Source organism: Coccidioides immitis (assembly GCF_000149335.2).
Source record: "Coccidioides immitis RS genomic scaffold supercont3.2, whole genome shotgun sequence".
Classification (NCBI taxonomy): domain Eukaryota; kingdom Fungi; phylum Ascomycota; class Eurotiomycetes; order Onygenales; family Onygenaceae; genus Coccidioides; species Coccidioides immitis.
The window spans coordinates 495,205-515,402 of NW_004504309.1; the positions used below are offsets into that span (position 1 = coordinate 495,205).

The window sequence follows — 20,198 nt, forward strand, 5'->3', positions numbered from 1 at the left end:
TCAAGGGTTCCCAGATAGGTTATTCGCCAGGAGGCAAATTAAGCTAGTTGTAAAGTAGATAATTTTCCAGTGACTATATGCCCCTTTCCCTGCAAAGGAGAAACAATGAGACCTGATGCCCACAGAGGCGAATTGCAGATCAGGGTGGGCTGGAGTCTCGCTGGCCAGCGAGTCATGAGGAACGTCAGGGAAGCCGTTTTTTCCCACCGGCGGGTATCCTGCACTTGAAAAAACAGTTTGACAGCTCCGCGTGGGAGGACTCGTACCTCCGTGAATTTGCCTCCATCGCAAGCCAAGACCACAGAGGGTGCAATTTCAACCCATGACCGACCCAGGGCGTCAATTGGCGCGTTAACCCTGGCAAGGCGGCGGGGGGACCGTGATTGGCATGCCGGGGCGAGGTGGCAGATCCACCGGAAGAATGATTGAATTCTCCAAAGCTTGGGGAATGATTGAGCCAGTCAAGACTAGTTGCCAAGCGGGCGCGTCTCGATCGCGAGCAAGCAGAACAAGCAAAAGCAGCAGCAGCAGCGCCAAGCTTTGTATTCTTTGCATGTTTTGACAAGTGCTGCCAGTCAATTGCTTTCCCCAGATCGACAACGCTGTTTTTCTTCTTCGTGTTTTCTGGCATATGATTTTCCTGCGCCGTACTTTCTTTCCGTGGCAGCCGGAAAATCATATGCCAGGAAAACACGAATCCGCCCCGTTGCAGTGGCCGTGCGCGGTGTGTGTTCGACAGGGGAATAACAACGGGCGTCTTCGTCCGCTGCTGCCCCCGACCAGTAGTGAACCAGCCCGACGCGTCGACTGCTTTGAGACGGCCGCTGTGTGATCGTTGTTTAAAAAGAAAGAGTTGGTGCATGACGTCCAGCAGGCAGGAGCCCAGCAGGAAGGGAAGGAGCTTGGTAAAGTGGCAAGAACAAACCTCGGCGACTGGACAGCCCGCCCCACCGGCGTCATTACCACTAGTAATTTTGATCCAGCAATTTCAGCCAATCAGTGGGCGGGGGAGGCTGCGGGCCATACCCAATCCGGGCATATCTTCATGCCGTTCCTGGGCGGTGATTGGCGCCAAGGCCGGACTTTGCAGGATCCAGCCTGGAGCAAGGTGTGTGCGGCCGGAGCATTCTGGCTTTGTCATGTCATGCTCAAAGTAACTAACTAATTAAGTTACTTCCGTACTCTGGAGAGCTAAACTGCTTTACTTCGTCAGGAAGCCAGACACACAGACGGCGCCGGCAGAAGGATTTTTTATCTTTTTTTTTTTTGTCTGGAATTGTCTCTCCCGCGTCTGGCCAATCAAATCGTCTCCTGTGGGCCGGCGGTTGAGACATTCAAAACTGCCCCCTTCCTTGGTCTCGCTTCTCGCCTTTCTCTTCGAAACTCGCAGATATCCACGAAATAAATCGACTCATACTGAAGAAACGAAGAGAAAGAAAAAAATAAATAAATAAATAAAAAGGAAAAAGAAAAGGAAAAGGAAAGGAAGGAAGAAAAGAAGAATATCACATTCGCGGGAACAATGCGCCCGCACGCGAGCTTCCGCATGTGTGGTGGACTGCGCCCGCTCTGTTTTCCATCGACGCTCTGGAAGAACGAGGACGATTGCCAGCCAAGTCCAGTTACGTATGCCCTGCGATCAAAAGTGGCTAGTTCAGTGAATATCGCTGCCGCGCTAGACCAGCTATCCCGGGCGTGCAGCATTGTATTTCTGCTTCGCGGCCTGTAACCTTGAGCCGGGGGGGGGGGGTGTGTGTGGGTGGACTGCCTGGCCTGAAAGTGGTATGGTTACTTGGTTATTCAACAAACACGTTCAGAATCCTGTATGTACTGTATTGTGGTGGGAACAAATGGAGGTTCGTGACTTCTCAGGAATGTACAGGAACCTCCAATGCGCTGGTTGCGCGTGGTTTGCGGCAGGCGAAGTGGTACAAGCTCCAGGTGTATTTCTCTAACACCCACCCCACTTGCCCCCCTCGCGGTAAATAGTCCCAAGATATTGGTTTTTTACCTTCGCGATGGAGGGAGTACAGTAACCGGTTTTTCCGAGTATTACGTCCAGGCTGTGTGACGGCCATTGCAGGTCGTGCGCTTGCCACCACCGGATAAGGGTAGCCCGCAACCTCACTACAAAACATCCATTCAAGTCTTCAGAGAAAGCCTTGAGGGCGCCAAAAGGCTGAATCTCGAAACTTGGTAATACAATCGAGGCGCGAATCAAGCTCTACCAATGAATTCTACACACAACGGGAGGAAGAGGACGGCGGGGGAAGAAAACAGCGTGTGTCTTTTCTGGTGCCCGGGAACCGTTACCACGGTGGTAATTAACAGCTCCATCCAGTTAAATGACCAAGGATGGGGTAGCAGTCCCTCAGAACCAACCACGAGGTATCAGGACCGTCTGCTACAAATGACTGGATGTACTCCGTTAGGGGAAGATCACAATAGACACCTCACTGAAAAACCAAAAAGAAAAAGAAACATTTATTAAAAAAAGGCCCGCCAGCGAATCCAAACCTTCAAGGACACATGTAGAGGCGGGAGTATTATTTCCTCGTAAAGGCAATGCAATCGTCATTATTCATATGACAAGGACGGTCTGCCCCGAGCCCGCGATTGCATGTGAATCAAGGCCGCGTTGCTGCCGATTTCCCCCCCCTTCCCAAGCGAAAACAGAAAAGCAACCTCGCCATTCGAGAAGTTTAAGCCAAAATAGTCTTACCACTAGCAACAAACACGCAAGGGGAGGGCGGGAATTTGGGGCAAGAGAATTCGAGGGTGGAGAGGTGGAACCTCCAGCCAACCCAGTACCCTTTTTTCCCCTTCGACTACTAGTGCGGTACCCTGCACGCCCAGTTCTTGTTATGGGGTTCATGGGTAAAGGGACCAGAGAGGAGAGAAACCAGGGAACGATAAAAATCTTGGGAAATACGGGTTGTTTGGGCGGACTTAAAATATAAGAAGCCCACCCACCCCCGACCTCTCCCTCCCCCTTAGTCCTTCAGTTATTTTCCTTCCCCATATAAAAATATACATTCGTTTCGTGGTCCATCAAAGACTATCGTTAATTCTCCAACCCCGGTTGTCGTTTTTTTTGCTGTACTATTAGGGAGGATAATCGTTCTCGTCCGTTAGACGCACATACATAATCAAAATGCAGTTCTCTCACGCTCTCATCGCTCTCGTCGCTGCCGGCCTCGCCAGTGCCCAGCTCCCAGATATCCCACCTTGCGCTGTATGTTCGAACCTTTTGTGGAGAGGAACGAGAAGGACTGTTGGAATGCTAACGGCTTGATGCTAGCTCAACTGCTTCGTTGAGGCTCTCGGCAACGATGGCTGCACTCGCTTGACCGACTTCAAGTGCCACTGCTCCAAGCCTGAGCTCCCAGGACAGATCACTCCTTGCGTTGAGGAGGCCTGCCCTCTCGACGCCCGTATCTGTAAGTGAAGCGACACCAAATTCTTGCATCTCGCGCAAGGATGGGATAAGATGAGAAGATGGAAAGAAAGTCGAAATGGCAAGCTAACATGTTGAAAATCCAGCCGTCTCCAACATCGTCGTTGACCAGTGCTCCAAGGCCGGTGTCCCAATTGAGATCCCACCAGTTGACACCACCGCCGCTCCCGAGCCATCCGAGACCGCTGAGCCCACCGCTGAGCCAACCGAGGAGCCCACTGCCGAGCCCACCGCTGAGCCCACCGCTGAGCCGACTCATGAGCCTACCGAGGAGCCCACTGCCGTCCCAACCGGCACTGGCGGTGGTGTCCCCACTGGCACCGGTTCCTTCACCGTCACTGGCAGACCAACTGCCTCCACCCCAGCTGAGTTCCCAGGTGCTGGCTCCAACGTCCGTGCCAGCGTTGGCGGCATTGCTGCTGCTCTCCTCGGTCTCGCTGCCTACCTGTAAATTTAGACTATCAGCAAAACTGACAAGCACGTCGTCATGGCGTCAATTATTCCCCTCGCGCATTTTCCCAAGTTCATTTTTTTCTCGACAACAACTCAGCAGGCATTGGAAGGCGAAATGACCCGGATGTCCGCAACACGATAAAAGGTTTCACGATCTCTCTTCTCTGCTCTCCCTCTCTGGGAGGCTCTAAGTTTCATTTGGATTGAAATGGGGCGATGGGCAATCGTTCGTTGGGGGTGAAGGGAGTGGGGATCTGGGATTCGGGATTCCCGAAAGTCAAAAACGCTCTATTCTGCGACGTGACCACGGCTATGGGTGTACAATGTTGTGTCTGTGACTTTTTACGGGGGGGAGAAACGAATATAACACACCTGATTTCACTTCACACTTATTACTTATCCTGTATCTAATTGACATCTGGGAAAGGGGAGCTTATTTCCCTGTTAATAATTTGGTGTTATATTTTGTTCTCCGTCTCTTCTCTTGGACCTTTGTGCTATACAAGTGACCACCCCGTTTTGTTGTCTTGGGTTTCGAAAAGAGAACTGTCTCTGTCGAACACGACGACCTAGAAAATAAACCCGCCACAACGATTCCTCGAGTAAGTCTGATGGGAGACGGGCGTTGGTCTGTTGTCTGGTAATGGTTGCAGCGAGTAGTTGGTAAGAATAATCAAATATATCTGCTTGATTGAGAATGTCTTGCGTCCAAAATCATAGCGTGTACGGAGTAGGGGTTGATGGCAGTTGGTTGTCAACAGTCCAGCATGGCCCAACGTCGCCTTATGGTGTTAGTCACCACACCAAAACGACACGCCACCGCACTTGTCCTTTTTCCCAATCACAATATAACGACCCGAGTGTGAACTTCGTCGAGGCGAATCCAGCGCTCTAAGCTGACTTCTAGCTTTGCAAAGGCTCATCCGTCAGTTCACACCCGGACATGCCGGTTTCCGGTGCAAGAAACGCCACACGTGCTTCCTTGACATCGAATACGACGTATCATGGCTTCTCAAGGTCCAGACACGTCGTATACGCACCCGAACCGGGCTTAAAAAGCAGAACCACAAGGACGATGTAAGATGTGACAAAAGACTTGTCGACTGCCTTTCCTTTTTTTTTTTTTTTTTTTTTTTTTTAATTAGGCGCCCTGCCATTGTGCTTCACGGTACATCGCGTATTCAACATGAATACGGGTTTCAATTGCCAATTCCTTCGATTCCTCATCTATACCATGCAAGAATCCTGAAGAACTTGAGATCTTCCTCCTATTTACTATTGTGCTCGGGAAGACAAAACACGTACTGATCCGGGTCATTGAATCAGGCCATTTCGATCAATTTCTCAGTCTTATTTTGATACCGCTTTGTCCCGTCTGTTTCACCATCGGTTCCGTCCACATAGAGATGGCGCCTGGCGGATTGCGTACTTGAATTTGACGCGTGGCGCCCAGTCACTGATGGTATCCTTTTTTTCCTTTCCCTCTTTTTCCTTTTTTTAGCCCAGCTGTACCTGATCGACGGGGACAGTTGTCAGATCGGCATTTATCAACCCTGGTAAAGCTCCTGCTCTGACAGGTGTCGAACAGGTGCCTTATCACCCAGCTCCATTGCATTGGGCACTGCGATGGACAGACATGCCATGTAGGTGTGGGAAGAAAAACTCATCACGCTCTCCATCCAAACACCGGAGCTACGGCAAGCTACCGCTAGTAGTATGCATGAACAGCAGTTTATCCACTACTTCTAGAACAATGGATGTATTCTACTCCCCAAATATTTCACCCAGAGTTTTTGTCGGTCATTCCGTTTATCTATTTTTAGGCGACATCATGAGCAGAAGCGGCGCGCGCCGAATCAATTCTCGAAGATATAGTCGCGAGAAGAGAGACACAATTGTATCCCTCAGTTCAAGAGATCAGTACAAAGTTCCGTTTCCTTGAAACTTGTATAGAAACTTGTATAGCTCCTATGCGAGTGCTGATGCAAGGAGGATTAGTTAGCGGGTGTGTTACGCAGCTGCCTTAAGAGCCGGTTGCAACACTTCTTGGTGACGGTCTTCGTCATGCCGCTGGAAGCTTACTCTGCCCTCGTCATTATTTAAAATGGAAGAATCAACCTTTTTCATGCATTGGAATAATCTTCCTTGGCAAAATTTCCAGAATGCAATTTGCCTGGCTAGGTATTGCTCCTGCTGATATCGTATCTCCGCGGACAGAACCAGAAGGGAAACTTACATTTCCCAAAGTGATAGTTTTCTTGGAAACCACTGCGGCCTCTCACAATGCTGGAAAAGTAAAGGACATCATCCTTCATGTTGGAAACTAGCAAGTGAGCAGAGGTTTACGGTACGAAATGATATATTTACCGCGCAAATGGGCTCTTTGATATGGACTCGGTCGAGGTACGCGATGCGATGCTGCGGAGGCATTGCGAGTTTGTGTGCTAACGGGAAATCGCACGACTCAGTAAATTCGCAGCTGCCTCACGGACCCTGAAGTGAAATGTGACACTATACTCCGTATGCCAAAGGGACTCGGACGAGTGAGGATGAACCGGCTTTTCCATAATTGGCTCAATCAACTAGCGCCCGGTGCGTCGGCCAACATAAATGCTCGCTGTGGGGAGGGCCAAGTGGGTTTTTCGCTGAGCATAATTGGAATAAGCTTACATGGTGGCCCACATTCGGTACTGGTGCGTCGTCTGCCAACTTAATCTGAGCGTGTTTGACCAAGGGTTTTATGTACAAAAAATATATATATTCTGAGCAGAGCGTTAATGACTAAAAATATAACGGAGGAGGAGGAGGAGGAGGAGGAGGAGCGGGGGGAAGCATTGTCCCTTGACCATTAACCAGCATGGCCATCTCAGCTCTTTTGTATGGAGTCCTGTCCACCTCAACTTATGCAGGGCACAAGACAACAAGATCATCTTTATCCTCATGCACTTGAATTGTCTTAGGCCTACCAGGGTATTTACACCTGTGGCCAGAGCATTATTCTGCCATTATCGCGACAGAGTGTTTTTGACCTTTTGTATCCTTCTTGGATTCCTGTCCTCTGTTACAAGCATTCTCCAATGCCCCTGCAACCTCAACCCTTCAAGAGTGATCTGGCATAGATATTCGCGCAGGGCCAGCTATGGTATTACAGGCAGCAAAATTTGGAGATATTATAAAGTCAGAAGTGGGCCTTTTGTTGGCATGAAACTAAAAACATGGGATGGTAAGAATCCGTGTGCATCATTGCAAATACTAATCAAGCAGGAAAAAGAAAATTTTTCTTCTTCCGTACAAGACTGTCTGCTTAGAAGCAGAGGGTATTATAATTGTGGTTGACTGGGTACCTCGAGGGATAGCAGCAGGATTGGTTTGGTGTACCGCAATGCTATCAACATTAAACAATGGCATTTAGATTTACTCAAAGCTTTGTTGGAAATCTTTTAAACGCCAGTTAGCTAATTCTATATTGTCTTGTTGTAGGTTATAATAGTTTCCAACTTTTTCTAAGATGTTTGACTGCTGCTGAAGTCATCCCCTTACATATATCGAAGGATTCATACATAGTTGTAAATTCTGTGGATTTCTTTGTATGCAAATACTTCTCTTGATTCCAGTTGATTCAAATTTGGTCTGAATAGAAACACTAAAGCTTCGGGGCTGTGGTGTCCGCAATTGTTACATTTTTTTGCCTAGTGTGATGGGGTCATGAGCACACGACGGCGACTGTGTCTGCTGGTGTACATCACCAAGGGAGTGAAGTCCGAGGTGACAGTCAACAAGTACTATTTTTTTCAGAGGCGATTCACCTATGATATCTCCTTGGAATGTGTATTGTGTACTCTGTACTCCGTAGTCTGTGTGCATTTGCATACAGGAGATGTCTGTCGTCATTCGGTCTGATCCTCAATGTTGAAGCCTTGGCGTGGACGAAGGGTAGAAACCAGGCGGCACAGTTTCACAATCAACCACGACCCTTGACAATTCTCCCCCATACAAGGTGCAATAGTTGGATGGGAATTGAATAACACTATAGATCTGACTCGAGCTATGCACCCAGCTCCACAAACTCTCAGTCATTGATTGATAGGTCTTTTCACTTTTTGAATCCCTCCTGTCGTCGTCGTTCAACCTCTGAAAAACTCGCGCACGATGAACCCGCTCACGATACTCGTCCCTCTTCTCTCCGCAAGCATTGTTCATCCTGTATCATTTTCCTTGTCACTTTCATTCTCCCTACTCAAGTTTTTTACACGCCCCTTGCTCCTACCTCTCCGCCAGGTTTACTATGTCCTGGTGCTTTTGATACGGATGCTGTTGAGGCTTGAGGTGAATACGGAACCCTCTCCTATCCCCTATACCATGCGACGACACCTGTCACATATCAGAAAATACCCAAGCATTGAATGCCCATTGATGTATCTTGAAACTCCATGCCGTTTTCCACAACATGACCGATCACGCATATTCCCTTGCATCATATAGCTAGTTCTCTCGTGTGATGAATTTGAAACTAAAATTGCATACAGCCGGTATACAACTTTTTCGGAACAGCATTCCTCTTCGGGGCAATTGCGGGCTACATGCTGCACCGTACTTTGCGGTCCGCATACCAGATGTTGAATATAGCCCCTTCGCCCCCTGAGCAGCTCCTGAAGCAAAAAGAGCCGGCTCATATTTCAGTGACAGGATCGTTGAAAGAGCATGAGACCGACGATTTTGAGATGGCAACTCTCGGGAACGAGGGTCAGAGACGCAGGTGGTCCGGTGGGATACGTCCGAGGACGAGATATATATATCCCCGCTGGCTTCGAAGGTCGAATGACCCCATGGGCAGCAGCATATTAGAGGAAGATGAGGAGTGAGCTAACGGAAATCCCGTATGTGTGATATCGCGATCCAATGGTGTAGCATGCACAGAGAGATCCCCTTAGGGGAGACTCAGGCTATACCTTCAACCTAAATCACCCGTCATACAGACGCTCTAGTCATAGAGGATCGCGGCAGCACACACCAGGATTCCCAGTGCACTCAGAAGGTACGATTATGACACTTCCTTTTTTTTCGTTCAAGTTGCTGATATTAACAATCCGGACTAGAAACATAAGACGATAACCAAAAGATCACCTTCTCATGCTGAATATGGATGCAATTAAGATCTCAACAACAGCCATCCCACCACCAGTGGACTGACTCTGTCACCATATTTAGAATTGCCCTCTGGACCAACTATAGCTGATGATGATGAAGAACAGGGCTCACCACATCCGCGGAGACAACCCTGGTGTCTCCGGGAAGAACAGGGTACTTGAAAAGTTCCGCTCTTTCCCTTTACTCTTTCGGGACATTTAATCCCTTCCCACGGCAAGAGCTCTCATGCGGCGAGGATTGCGAGCAAGATGGGGTCTGCGAGACTTTATATCGATCTCTGTCTCTATCTTCCCTGTCGTCAGGTTTACCTTTATACATATGCTGCAGATGTACCGTGATTTTTTCCAACGTCCAGTCCAGAAGCACAGTTAAACCAAAATGCCTCAGCCAACTAGTTTTACGGCATGGGCCATCACTTCCCACCAAGCAAAATTAGTATCCTGGTTCAGGCTGACACGAGAGGTCCGAGGGATGATCATAAATTACCTTATAAACTGTGACGGAGTTGATGCATCCAGCAGCTTTATGTCGCTCGTTGATGGCCTGACTTTTTGGAGTACTATCAGCGCTTTCTTCTGCGTCTGCCGTAAGTTGCTCCTTTTTGGTCCATTCCTCCCCATTCTTGCCTGCATTCCCCAATGCATGGCTGCCCCCCCCCCCGGGGCTCCTTTCTAACTGTTCAGCATTCGATTGACACCATGGCTTATTCACCATAATGCTTCCACCATAGGAAGTTGGCGCGGAATGGCTACGATTGTCCTGCTTAGAAGCGGAGTAGCCAAGGTCATGACCGTTGCGCCACAGTGGATTTCCGAAATAGCCCTTCGAGAGTTCCATTCTCTCCACAAGCGAAACCTTGAGCAGTACCCGCACGATATTCCAACCCTCACTACGCAGTTCAGAACAATTCTGGATAGGTTACTCATCATGGCCCTCCGACGCCGCTTTGACGGGATCGTGGAACGCCTCCTGTATATTGGAGCTAGCCCGGCCGCTCACGACCCAGAGGGAGAGAGTGCCTTGTACATCGCAACATTTAACCAGAGCGCCAGATGCGCCAGATGCGCCAGGGTGTTGCTAAGACACGGTGCGGTCGTGGACGAACCAGCCAGGGAACAAAACGGCCTTAGGACCTCGGTGGAAATGGCTGCTATCAATTTTGACTGCGAGGTTATGGACCTGCTCATCGAATACGGCGCAAACCTGAATATTTCACTGGACACGCACGACCAGACGTACCACCTGGTTGAATGGGTCGTCAGCATGGGCCACCTCGAGATGTTGGGTCTTTTAATCAGCCACGGCGTGCTGATGTGGTACCTCCCAGACTCCTACTGGGAAGATCTCCTGGTCATCTCCGTTGCGCGTAGGTGGCAAATGATGACGAGGATGCTTTTGGACAACGGCTATCCGATTGCTTTCTTTGAGAAGGCCGTGGAGGATAGGGTGATCTGGCCTACATACTCGATGAGAAGAGTTTTGTCTGACTATACTGTTTGGAACGTTCTTCCAATTTCTACCTGGGAGGATCCTATGCCAATATGCCCCGGCTTTATGTGAAGAATCTTGTCACGATACGGTTTTTTGTTGGGGAGGGAGGGCGGCTGCCAATTCTATCAATCTCCCCTTTTGGTTAGGTATCCCAAGAAAGTACCTGTGATGACACTGTTTTTGTCTATCAAAGCATGTCACATACTCATCCTTTTTTTGTTTGGGAGAAAAAAAAAAAAAAAAAGGAATGCGGCGTACTGGTGTCAGGGAAGGATGAGAAAAAAATCACATTAAAAGCTGGCGATACCAAGCACAGAACAGATGGAGAAGCCGAAGCATCTATGAAATTCATTATTTCGGGCGGGGCGGTAATTAACTTCTCATACAAGAACGATAGTCTAGAAAAGAAGAGTGATAATAAGAAGAAGACCGGGCCAAATGTATTTTCTTTTTTAATTAATGAGTTTCGTTATAATCATGCTTCACCAAACTCCTTGACATCAGTTGTCTTCCCGTTTAACGCCAAAGGCACAATCCCGCTGACGTGCATCTCGGGGCCGTAGACATGCATGTTGAGGTGGAGTTCCTCGCCGACAGCCTTGATGTTCTTCAGACCTTCTTGGTAATTGGGGCCGGCACGACGGACCCAGATCTGGGTCTTGTGCTCGTTGAGGACCGGCGCGACTTCTCTCAGTGCGCGGATGACGCCCTTGAACGTGGTGGCGACGTTGGTGAAGTTGGCGATACCGCCGCCGATGAAGAGAACTTTACCGTCTGGGTGCATGGGCGCGCGCAGCATGAGGTCAAGCACGGTGCGGGCGTAGTTGTAGGTTTGGGTCTCGGTGGGCGCGCCGGAGTACTCACCGTAGTTGGCGAGTTCGCTGACGAAGCCAGCGGAGGCAATGGCATCAGCGTAAACGACGGAGGCACCACCACCGGCAACGAGAGTCCAGATTCGGCCGGTGGAGTTGAGAACGGTGAGCTTGAGGGAGGCGCCGGTCTTGGCGTCCATGTCGGCGATGAACTTTTCTTCCTTGCTCAGTTCACGGCCAAAGGGTGCTGGGAAGTCCATCGGTGGGCCGGCATCGATGGTCACCTTGTCATCGTTTTTGAGCGGAGCGCGGATTCCGAGGGCAGCCGGGCTGCGCGCAACAGCCCACTTGGTGCCGCACTCAAACTCGGCGGTCTGGTCGAGCTTGGCCGCCAGATCCAAGAAATGGACTTCAGCGGACGTCTTGTCAGCGTTGGGGATCACGACGAGGGGGTTAATCTCCAGATAAGTGAACTGGCAGTCGACGTAGACAGCGTATAGTCTTGTGATGAAGTCGACCAAGACATTGTGCAGGCCCTGGGGAATCTTGCTGAGCAGCTTGGCGGCGATCTCGTCGTTCGACGGGAAGTTCTTGAGGTTAACGGGAACCAAGAGCTTCTCTGCCTTGGCGTCGACGTCTCCTACGTCGACACCTCCTTCATGTGTGAACAGGATCCAATCGCCCTGTGGAGGAAGCAGTCAGCCGCCTGATTCGCGCGCTGCCCAGGAGCGCAGGCCAAGCCAGATTTTTTTTTTTTTTTTTTTTTTTTTTTTTTTTGGGGGGGGGGTTAGTTGTGGCGCTTACCTCACGGACGGAGTTGATGTTGATGTAGTATTCGGTCTCTTGTGGATGGGGGACGAAAGGCTCAACGAGGAAATGTCGCAGGACACCGGTGACGGTCTCGACCTGCTGTGGTTTTCCGGCGCGGGCGGCAATCCATTCTCTGGCCTCCTCCCAGGTCTTGTTGAGCGCCAGCAGGCCGCTCTTGCCTCTTCTCTTGATCAATTGATCGGGCTTTGCGACGAACTTGGCTCCTTTGGCGAGCAGCCAGGGATAGGTGGATTCGGCCTGGTCGAGGACGCCTTCGACGGAGCAGTCCTCGTCAAAGTGGAGGGAAGCGAGCTTTGCGGGAGCATTGTGTGTGGTGGGAGCGGGGAGAGGAGAGGGCTTGATGACTGGCGCACGTGTGAGGTGGTAGTTGAGGATGGCTTTGCCATCAGCTTCGTAGATTGACTTGGCCGACATGATTAGGAGTGAAGCTGGTTAGGGTAGGTAAAGTAATATTTTTTTTCTTTTTTGTTTCGAGTGTAGAGCTGTAGCAGGATGATCAAGATGGGGAGAGAAGGCGGAGAGAGAGGGGGGAGAGAGAGGGGGAGAGAAAGAGAAGCAGAGAGGATATGAAGCTGCAGAAGAGAGACAGGAGAGCAGAGATGAGAGCAGGAATGAGTATGAGTATGGAGACCTGGAAGAAGAGAAAGCGGCGGAGAGATCGGTCCGCGGTGTGTGGTGGTGATGTTGGTGATGTTGGTGGTGCAGAGACGGTTTGTTGGTGAGCGAGGAAAAAAAAAAGGCTTTGTTGTTGAGGACTTGCTGAAGCTGTTCTGTCATTGCACCGGACAGCGATTGGCGCCGCTCTGAACCCCACCGCCCTAAAGCTCTAGTAACCAACGTACGCCTAGCCCGGCTTAGTCACCCAAAAGGGGCCGGGATTCGCCAGGGCAGGCAGGGGCCGACCAGCTGGGTGGTGGGGCGGGGCTGCTTCCTGACTGGGTCGCTCCCTCGGGTCCTTTCCTAAAATGGGCTGTCTCAATTAGGTTTCGTTGGGACCTCGTTACCGCTAGTAACGGGGCTGTAAAATCCCTCGTCAGAGATAAATGGTCGATGCTGCGTTGCGCCGTCTGCTGTTCATAACTACTTCCAGTTGGCAACGTAAATTAAAAATGGTTTAATATGTACGGAGTACAGAGTATCTCGCTGTGCGGGTTCGGACAACGGAGTAATTAATTAATAGCTACGTGTTATTATATATATATATATATATATATAGAGAGAGAGAGAGATACTACGTATATGTCCGGGGTACAGCGTGGAGGATAGATAAAAACACTTTTGTTTTTTACTCGTACGGACTACGGAAACAACACAAAAGCTCCGATATCGACTCTTTGCCTGTTTGACTTTGTCCGGCTCCGGAGAGGTCGCAATTGGAACCTTGGAAGAAAAAGATAGAGAAAAAAAGAGATACAGTAAAGAGAGATAAAGAGAGAGATTGGGCAGCAAAGCAGCGCGCATCGTACTCGTAATTCAGCGCGCGCAATCCCTGAGGCTGGCCGCTCACCGAAACCCACAGGAGCTCCTTCCCCCCCTTTTGGGTCCAACGCGACTTCCTTGGCCCCATCCCGGCAGAAAAGGAAATCCAGCGTGCGTTTCGCCCCTTCCTGCCTGTCTTTTTTTCCTTTTCCCGTTTGAAGAAAGTTCCCCACCAAGCATTCCATCCATTGGGGAAGCCCTAGCCGCATCGGGCCTAGCGCGGGTCCCAATGCGAAAGCCTCGAACTGCGTTTGACTTTTGCTGTTTGGGTGGTTGACCGGGGAGCTTTCCAGCCAACCAAACCGCCTTGTTCAGCTGCCTCAACAACATCAACCACCACCACCACCTCATCTTTCTTTTCTTCGCTTTCCGAAAAACTATCTCTTCACTCTGACAATCATCTCTTGTTCCCCTCCCCTCTTCGTTCCTCTTCTTCTTTTTTTCTGCTCTCACGACTTTTCATCTTCTACTCTAAGAGTTCCCTAATTAATCCTTTAATCCAGTTGCTTCTCTCTCCCCCCTCGTGCTCACTGTCGTCCACCACTCCCCCAAGTCGACATTTTTTTCACTATTACTCAACCCAAAAAAAAAAAAAAAGAAAAGGTTAGTCTACTACTCTCAACGAGAAAGTTGCCTATCATCCTGTTATATCCAAGTCTTATTCCCATCCGCTACATGTTGCTAAGCTCCTGCAAAAACAGTAATCCGCCCTTCCCTCACAATGCCTTCCGCTGCACCTCTCGCGACCTCCGGCGATGGAAACCTTCGCGCAAATGACAACATCCGCCGCTTCGAGGCCGCCAGCAGACCGCTGACCCCCCTGGAACACAATCTCTTTCACAACAAGACGCGATGCTTCGTATAGTGAGTAGCCGGCCGTTACCTACAGTGCATAGCATATCCCACGTGGCTACAGCTCTAACCCCCCCCGGTCGCACAGTGGCATGCAGCCCAGAGCCGTCCAGGGGATGCTGGACTTTGACTTCATTTGCAAGCGCACCACACCATCCGTCGCAGGTATCATCTACACCTTCGGTGGACAATTCGTCAGCAAAATGTGAGTTGGACTGCTTCCCCCCTCTCTCTCTTACCCCCCTCTCTCTCTCTCTTGCTTCAATTGAACCTGCTCGTTTTTTACTGATGCCTAAAAAAAACAGGTACTGGGGCACAAGCGAGACTTTGCTGCCGGTTTACCAGAGCGTAGGCAAGGCCATGGCAAAACACACAGACGTTGATGTCGTCGTCAACTTTGCTTCCTCGCGAAGTGTGTACAGCTCTACCATGGAGCTGATGCAATACCCTCAGATCAAGACCATCGCCATTATCGCCGAAGGTGTCCCGGAGAGAGTATGTTCTAAAAGATAAAGCCCCCGGCCGCTTCGTTGATCTTAAAAACACTAACGCTTGGCAGCGTGCCCGCGAGATCATGGTTACCGCAAAGGAGAAGGGTGTTACGATTATCGGTCCCGCCACCGTCGGCGGTATTAAGCCTGGTGCTTTCAAGATCGGTAACACCGGAGGTATGATGGACAACATCGTTGCCTCCAAGCTCTACCGCAAGGGGTCTGTTGGCTACGTCTCCAAGTCCGGTGGTATGTCCAACGAGCTGAACAACATTGTCTCTCAAACCACCGACGGTGTCTACGAGGGTATCGCCATCGGTGGTGATCGGTACCCAGGAACCACCTTCCTGGATCACTTGCTTCGATTCCAAGCCGACCCTCAATGCAAGATCCTGCTTCTCCTCGGTGAAGTTGGCGGTGTTGAGGAATACCGTGTCATTGAGGCTGTGAAGAATGGCACCATCACCAAGCCCGTCGTCGCATGGGCTATTGGTACTTGCGCAAGCATGTTCAAGACCGAAGTTCAATTCGGTCACGCAGGTGCGTCGGCAAACTCTCAATTGGAAACTGCTGTGATGAAGAACCAGGCCATGAGAGAAGCCGGCATCCATGTCCCAGACACCTTTGAAGAGCTCCCCGAGGTCCTCAGAGCTGTCTACCAGAAGCTTGTCAAGCAAGGAATCATCAAACCACAGCCCGAACCTATCCCCCCCAAGATCCCTATCGACTATGCCTGGGCCCAGGAATTGGGTCTTATCCGTAAACCTGCCGCTTTCATTTCTACCATCTCCGACGACCGTGGCCAAGAGTTGCTGTACGCCGGAATGCCAATCTCGGATGTCTTCAAGGAAGACATTGGGATCGGCGGTGTCATGTCTCTCCTGTGGTTCCGCCGTCGCCTTCCCCCTTATGCCAGCAAGTTCTTGGAGATGGTTCTGATGTTGACTGCCGATCACGGTCCGGCTGTGTCCGGCGCCATGAACACCATCATCACCACCAGAGCCGGAAAGGATTTGATCAGCGCCTTGGTGTCTGGTCTTCTCACCATTGGATCACGCTTTGGTGGGGCTTTGGACGGTGCTGCCGAGGAATTCACAAAGGCCTTCGACAAGGGTCTCAGCCCACGTGATTTTGTCGATACAATGCGCAAGGAAAACAAACTCAGTAGGTTTATCGCGTTGTGTTTCATGTGAAAATTTTGCCACTGACAAAGCATGACAGTTCCCGGTATCGGCCACAAGGTGAAGTCGCGCAACAACCCCGATCTCCGTGTCGAGCTCGTCAAGGAATTTGTCGTCAAGCACTTCCCTAGCCACAAGTTGCTCGACTATGCCATTGCCGTCGAGACAGTGACTACGTCCAAGAAGGATAACCTCATCCTCAACGTCGACGGCTGTGTTGCCGTCTGCTTCGTCGATCTCATGCGCAACTGTGGAGCTTTCAGCCCAGAAGAAGCCGAGGATTACTTGAGCATGGGTGTGCTGAACGGTCTTTTCGTTCTTGGCCGTAGTATCGGTTTGATTGCCCATTACCTCGATCAGAAGAGACTGCGCACTGGTCTGTATCGTCATCCTTGGGATGATATTACATACTTGCTCCCAACTCTGCAGAAGGGAGGTGCAGAAGGCCGTGTGGAAGTTAGCATGTAAACAGGGGGTCCCTTTTTTGACAATTTTCTCCTTTTAACCTCCTCTTAACAAAACAATGAATGATATTATGGGATCCTCTTTACAGACTAGGGTAATTACTTCTTCTTTTCTACGTGTCTCTTGAATTCCCTTTTTAATATTCTTGTGTGTGATCCTATTATTGTTGCGGGTTGCTTTTTTGTTGAGCACCCCAATTTTTGATATGTGCATAATCCCGGTCTTATTCCCAGTTCACCGCCATGATTACTGTGGGAAAGACCCGGCCAGAACCTTTATGAGGAGAAAATCACGGGAGAGTTAATGAACATGTTGGTAAAACGGGGAAAAAGAATCCAATTAGGTTAGAATAGCTAGAAGATATCTTTTTTCATGTTCTTGATAATTTGTTCATTTCAATTCCGCTAATTTCTGCGAAGCTTGATATCCGGGAAATCTTGCGACGGACAGAAGAGTTGAAAAACCTAGCACTGTAGCTGTTTGTGTGGATGCATGCGTAAAATGAGTAGAATGCTTGGCTTACAAAAAATTTTTAAAAAAAAAAAGAGCTGGACTCTCATGCTGGGACAGATGTATGTATGTGCTTGACAAGGCCGTTGATGAATCATTTCGCATGAAGGCGCAGGAAAGCCAAAATAGAAATAAATAAAAATAATAATAATAATAAAAAAGGAGAGAGCAGAGATACAATTCGGTATGGAGATTGGGTATATATATTCCTTGAAACAAAACAGGAGAAATGCAGGCAAAAGGCTCAATGCAATAAACAAGGGTATTTTCAGAACAGGCCGGAATAATAAAAAAAAAGAAAAATGATAATAATAATAAAAATAATAATAAAAACGCCATTCCATCGCTGCGCCCCTGAAAGGAATAAAACGAAAAAGAATTCCTATTTCAAAGTCGTTAATTTCGTGAAGGAGTCGAGGGTAAGACACCGGAGGAAGAGATCGTTGGTTAGATATATGGTAAGCGTGGGATGTGTGGAGGTGTGGTGTAATTTAAAAAAGTCCCAGCTTTATTTCTGGTCGAAGAGGTCATTTAGATCCGAAGGTTCCGAGAGATTCTGCCACTCGCCATGGTCCGTTCTCCACTCAATGGATTTCCGGAAGCACAGTTCACAGTTCCTGTGCAGAGCGGCACCCGCGTTGACGAATAGCCTAAGACCTGCATCTCGTCTTTGGGTAGCGGCGAAATGACTCGGGGGCAAGCCCTGCCTATCGCAAATCGAGTCATCGGCACCGGCGCTGAGTAGGTATTCCAGAGTCGGCAGGGTCGAAGCGCACGTAGCCGCGTAGTGCAGTGGCGTTTGTCCGTGGGAGTCTTGCGCGTTGATGTCGAAACCGAGCGGGAGCAGCCATCGGACCATGAGCTCGCTCTTTTCGCTGTGCACCGCGGCATGAAGCGGCGTGCGGCCCAGGTGATCACGGATCGAGGTCGTGGAGCCGAGTCTCTGGAGCAAGAAAGGTATTCTCTCCGGGCTGCCGTTCTCGACTGCGTACAGGAACGGCGTGCGTCCGATACAATCCCGGGCGGAGATGCTGGCGCCCATTTTCAGGAGGAGGTCGACCACCTTCTGCCATCGCTTGACAAGGCAGTGTGATTCGCGAGAGAAAGCACTGTCAGACACTCGGGCCCAGTCTTTGGGTCCGCGGGCTGCGACGTGGAGAGCCGTCAGCCCGGCTCGACTTCTCTCGAAAAGCGAAATATCCACGGGTATAGTTCGAGACTCCACTAGAGGCACGATTCGCTCAAGCATCTCGAGATCAAGCCTGTCGCATGCCTCCCATATGGCCTTTTGAATGTAATAAGACGGCCAGGGTCCCGGGTATACCTGAAGCAGTAGGCGCACGACGTCCATTTTTCCAAATTTGATGGCAATATCCAGGGCGGACAAACCATCGCTGTCGAGAACCATCAAATCGATACCAGCTTTGATCAGCTGCGGTACGGCGTATGTCTTGTTATATCTAACGGCGTAGTGTAAAACCGTGGAATTGTCAGAACTTCGTTTTGATATCTCGCCGCGCTCCTTGAGCCGGTCGATCAGCATCTGAGAGATCACGGGGCATTTGTTGAATCTATATCGATAGACTGCGTGCAATAGCGTCTTCTGGCAGGGCTTGAAGACGTCATCATCCGCTCCTGCGTCAAGGAGTATGCGGACAACGTCCTTGTGGCCCCGTTTCGCCGCCCAGGCCAACGCATGCGGATCACGATAGTGGGCGTTGACGTCTGCACCTCTAGCCAGGAGAATCGATACCAATTCTGCGTTCCCGGCACGTGCGATTCTGTTTAGGAGGAGCCCTCCTTCCTGGTCCATGCGCAAAAGGATGTCGGCTCGCTTTGTACGAAAGTAGTTGAGCGCATAGCGCGAATGCCAGCGACCGGCATGCGATAGAGCACCGTTCTTGAAGCTCGAGTTGGGTGCCAGATCGGAAGAGGCGTGGCGTGTGCGGCAGCCCACCACGAAGTCGTAGAGCTGGGGTGAGAGCAGTTCGGCAAATACTCTGGCCGTCCTGATGAGCGAGTTCAGGTCTTTTTCATCCAGATGCTCGCCAATGCAGAGGAGGATCTCGGGAGGGAGGCTCGCGAGGTCCATGGAGGTCTTCGTGGGTCTGGGGGGTTCATGGCGCCAGAGAGAGAGGCTGCTATATAGGATGCCCATTCTTCGAATAGGACAATGCGAGGATGACGTCGAGGTCAGGCCGACTGTATCGACAATGTACATCGCCAATAGGCGTATGTAGGAGTGTATTGTGCTCTCCATGGTAACGGGCCAAGGTGCGGATGGTCCGGAGGGAGAGGGAGAGGCAGAGAGGGAGAGGGAGAGAGAGAGAGAGGGAGGGAGTACAGAGGTTAAGTTGACGAAAGGTCTTGGTGGAATGGGCTGCCATCTCAAATGGCGACATTGCCATCCTTGCTGGTGATTTTGCATCTCCGAGCAAGAAACTGTTGGCATGACCACGCCGTGACTATCCCACGTCCAACATATCCCATGAGACCTGCGAGTGGGCATGGGCGGCTGCTGGCTGGTTACGATCTCCGAGGGATGCTTGCGGCCGGGGGGGGAAGCTGCCCGGTTTGCAGGCGCTGGGGGGCGCTAGTTGGGCTGGGGCGGCCCGTCATTGGCGGGTGTTCGGGGCCAAGCGAACGGGCACGACAGGCCTCGTGCGCAACCTCCGAGCAGCACGAATACGAATCCGCGTCTGGCTAGTCCAGATAAACTTGGGGATTGCTATTAATACAAGCCCGCGGTGTCGCTGTAGTTATGTCGTTATGGGCTCATAGTTACTTAAGAGGCATCTTAAAGCCGCGGGCCTCCCCTGCTCCGCACCCAAGAACCTTTGTTTTTCCCACCTCCTCAGCTTTATGCCAGGGATGTTCGGCCACTCTGGTGGCATCGTTTTACCGCACTTTGCTTATTCTTGCCAACTCCTCAACACAAGTCCGGTTAAACTGGTTAACTAGCTAGTTACATTTTTGTCTCTCCTTCCGTACGGCTCTCGGCCGGTTGATGTGAGTTTCTCGACAGCAC

The 20,198-nt window shown here is 50.4% G+C and overlaps 8 protein-coding genes across 8 annotated transcripts; 5 read left to right on the plus strand and 3 right to left on the minus strand.

The window, feature by feature from the left end:
* Positions 1 to 184: 184 nt before the first annotated feature.
* CIMG_09698 (uncharacterized protein) lies at positions 185 to 1,141 on the minus strand (the record flags this gene model as incomplete). The annotated part of the gene is made up of 3 exons (XM_001240076.1): positions 185 to 824; positions 926 to 965; positions 1,027 to 1,141. The coding sequence occupies 3 exons, from the start codon at positions 1,139 to 1,141 to the stop codon at positions 185 to 187; spliced, it is 795 nt and encodes a 264-aa protein (XP_001240077.1).
* Positions 1,142 to 3,003: 1,862 nt separating this feature from the next.
* Positions 3,004 to 4,392, plus strand: CIMG_09696 (proline-rich antigen). Its single transcript, XM_001240074.2, has 3 exons — positions 3,004 to 3,235; positions 3,302 to 3,440; positions 3,544 to 4,392. Exons 1-3 carry the CDS (start codon positions 3,155 to 3,157, stop codon positions 3,906 to 3,908), a joined length of 585 nt encoding a protein of 194 aa, XP_001240075.1. The 5' UTR covers positions 3,004 to 3,154; the 3' UTR covers positions 3,909 to 4,392.
* Positions 4,393 to 4,806: 414 nt separating this feature from the next.
* CIMG_09695 (uncharacterized protein) lies at positions 4,807 to 6,044 on the plus strand. The gene is made up of 3 exons (XM_001240073.2): positions 4,807 to 4,987; positions 5,237 to 5,372; positions 5,499 to 6,044. Exons 1-3 carry the CDS (start codon positions 4,854 to 4,856, stop codon positions 5,850 to 5,852), a joined length of 624 nt encoding a protein of 207 aa, XP_001240074.2. The 5' UTR covers positions 4,807 to 4,853; the 3' UTR covers positions 5,853 to 6,044.
* A 1,844-nt stretch (positions 6,045 to 7,888) lies between these two features.
* CIMG_09693 (uncharacterized protein) lies at positions 7,889 to 9,403 on the plus strand. The gene is made up of 3 exons (XM_001240071.2): positions 7,889 to 8,236; positions 8,437 to 8,945; positions 9,007 to 9,403. The coding sequence occupies exons 1-2, from the start codon at positions 8,060 to 8,062 to the stop codon at positions 8,770 to 8,772; spliced, it is 513 nt and encodes a 170-aa protein (XP_001240072.2). The 5' UTR covers positions 7,889 to 8,059; the 3' UTR covers positions 8,773 to 8,945; positions 9,007 to 9,403.
* Positions 9,404 to 9,436: 33 nt separating this feature from the next.
* Positions 9,437 to 10,618, plus strand: CIMG_09692 (uncharacterized protein; the record flags this gene model as incomplete). Its single annotated transcript, XM_001240070.1, has 2 exons — positions 9,437 to 9,644; positions 9,789 to 10,618. 2 exons carry the CDS (start codon positions 9,437 to 9,439, stop codon positions 10,616 to 10,618), a joined length of 1,038 nt encoding a protein of 345 aa, XP_001240071.1.
* A 113-nt stretch (positions 10,619 to 10,731) lies between these two features.
* Positions 10,732 to 12,912, minus strand: CIMG_09691 (ATP-citrate-lyase). Its single transcript, XM_001240069.2, has 2 exons — positions 12,166 to 12,912; positions 10,732 to 12,044 (listed from the first exon to the last, which is right to left on the minus strand). The coding sequence occupies exons 1-2, from the start codon at positions 12,604 to 12,606 to the stop codon at positions 11,025 to 11,027; spliced, it is 1,461 nt and encodes a 486-aa protein (XP_001240070.1). The 5' UTR covers positions 12,607 to 12,912; the 3' UTR covers positions 10,732 to 11,024.
* Positions 12,913 to 14,091: 1,179 nt separating this feature from the next.
* On the plus strand, positions 14,092 to 16,987 carry CIMG_09690 (ATP-citrate synthase subunit 1). Its single transcript, XM_001240068.2, has 6 exons — positions 14,092 to 14,274; positions 14,373 to 14,535; positions 14,612 to 14,728; positions 14,829 to 15,018; positions 15,083 to 16,178; positions 16,236 to 16,987. Exons 2-6 carry the CDS (start codon positions 14,393 to 14,395, stop codon positions 16,661 to 16,663), a joined length of 1,974 nt encoding a protein of 657 aa, XP_001240069.1. The 5' UTR covers positions 14,092 to 14,274; positions 14,373 to 14,392; the 3' UTR covers positions 16,664 to 16,987.
* A 38-nt stretch (positions 16,988 to 17,025) lies between these two features.
* On the minus strand, positions 17,026 to 19,577 carry CIMG_09689 (uncharacterized protein). Its single transcript, XM_001240067.2, has one exon. It carries the CDS (start codon positions 19,428 to 19,430, stop codon positions 17,679 to 17,681), a length of 1,752 nt encoding a protein of 583 aa, XP_001240068.1. The 5' UTR covers positions 19,431 to 19,577; the 3' UTR covers positions 17,026 to 17,678.
* Positions 19,578 to 20,198: the final 621 nt, after the last annotated feature.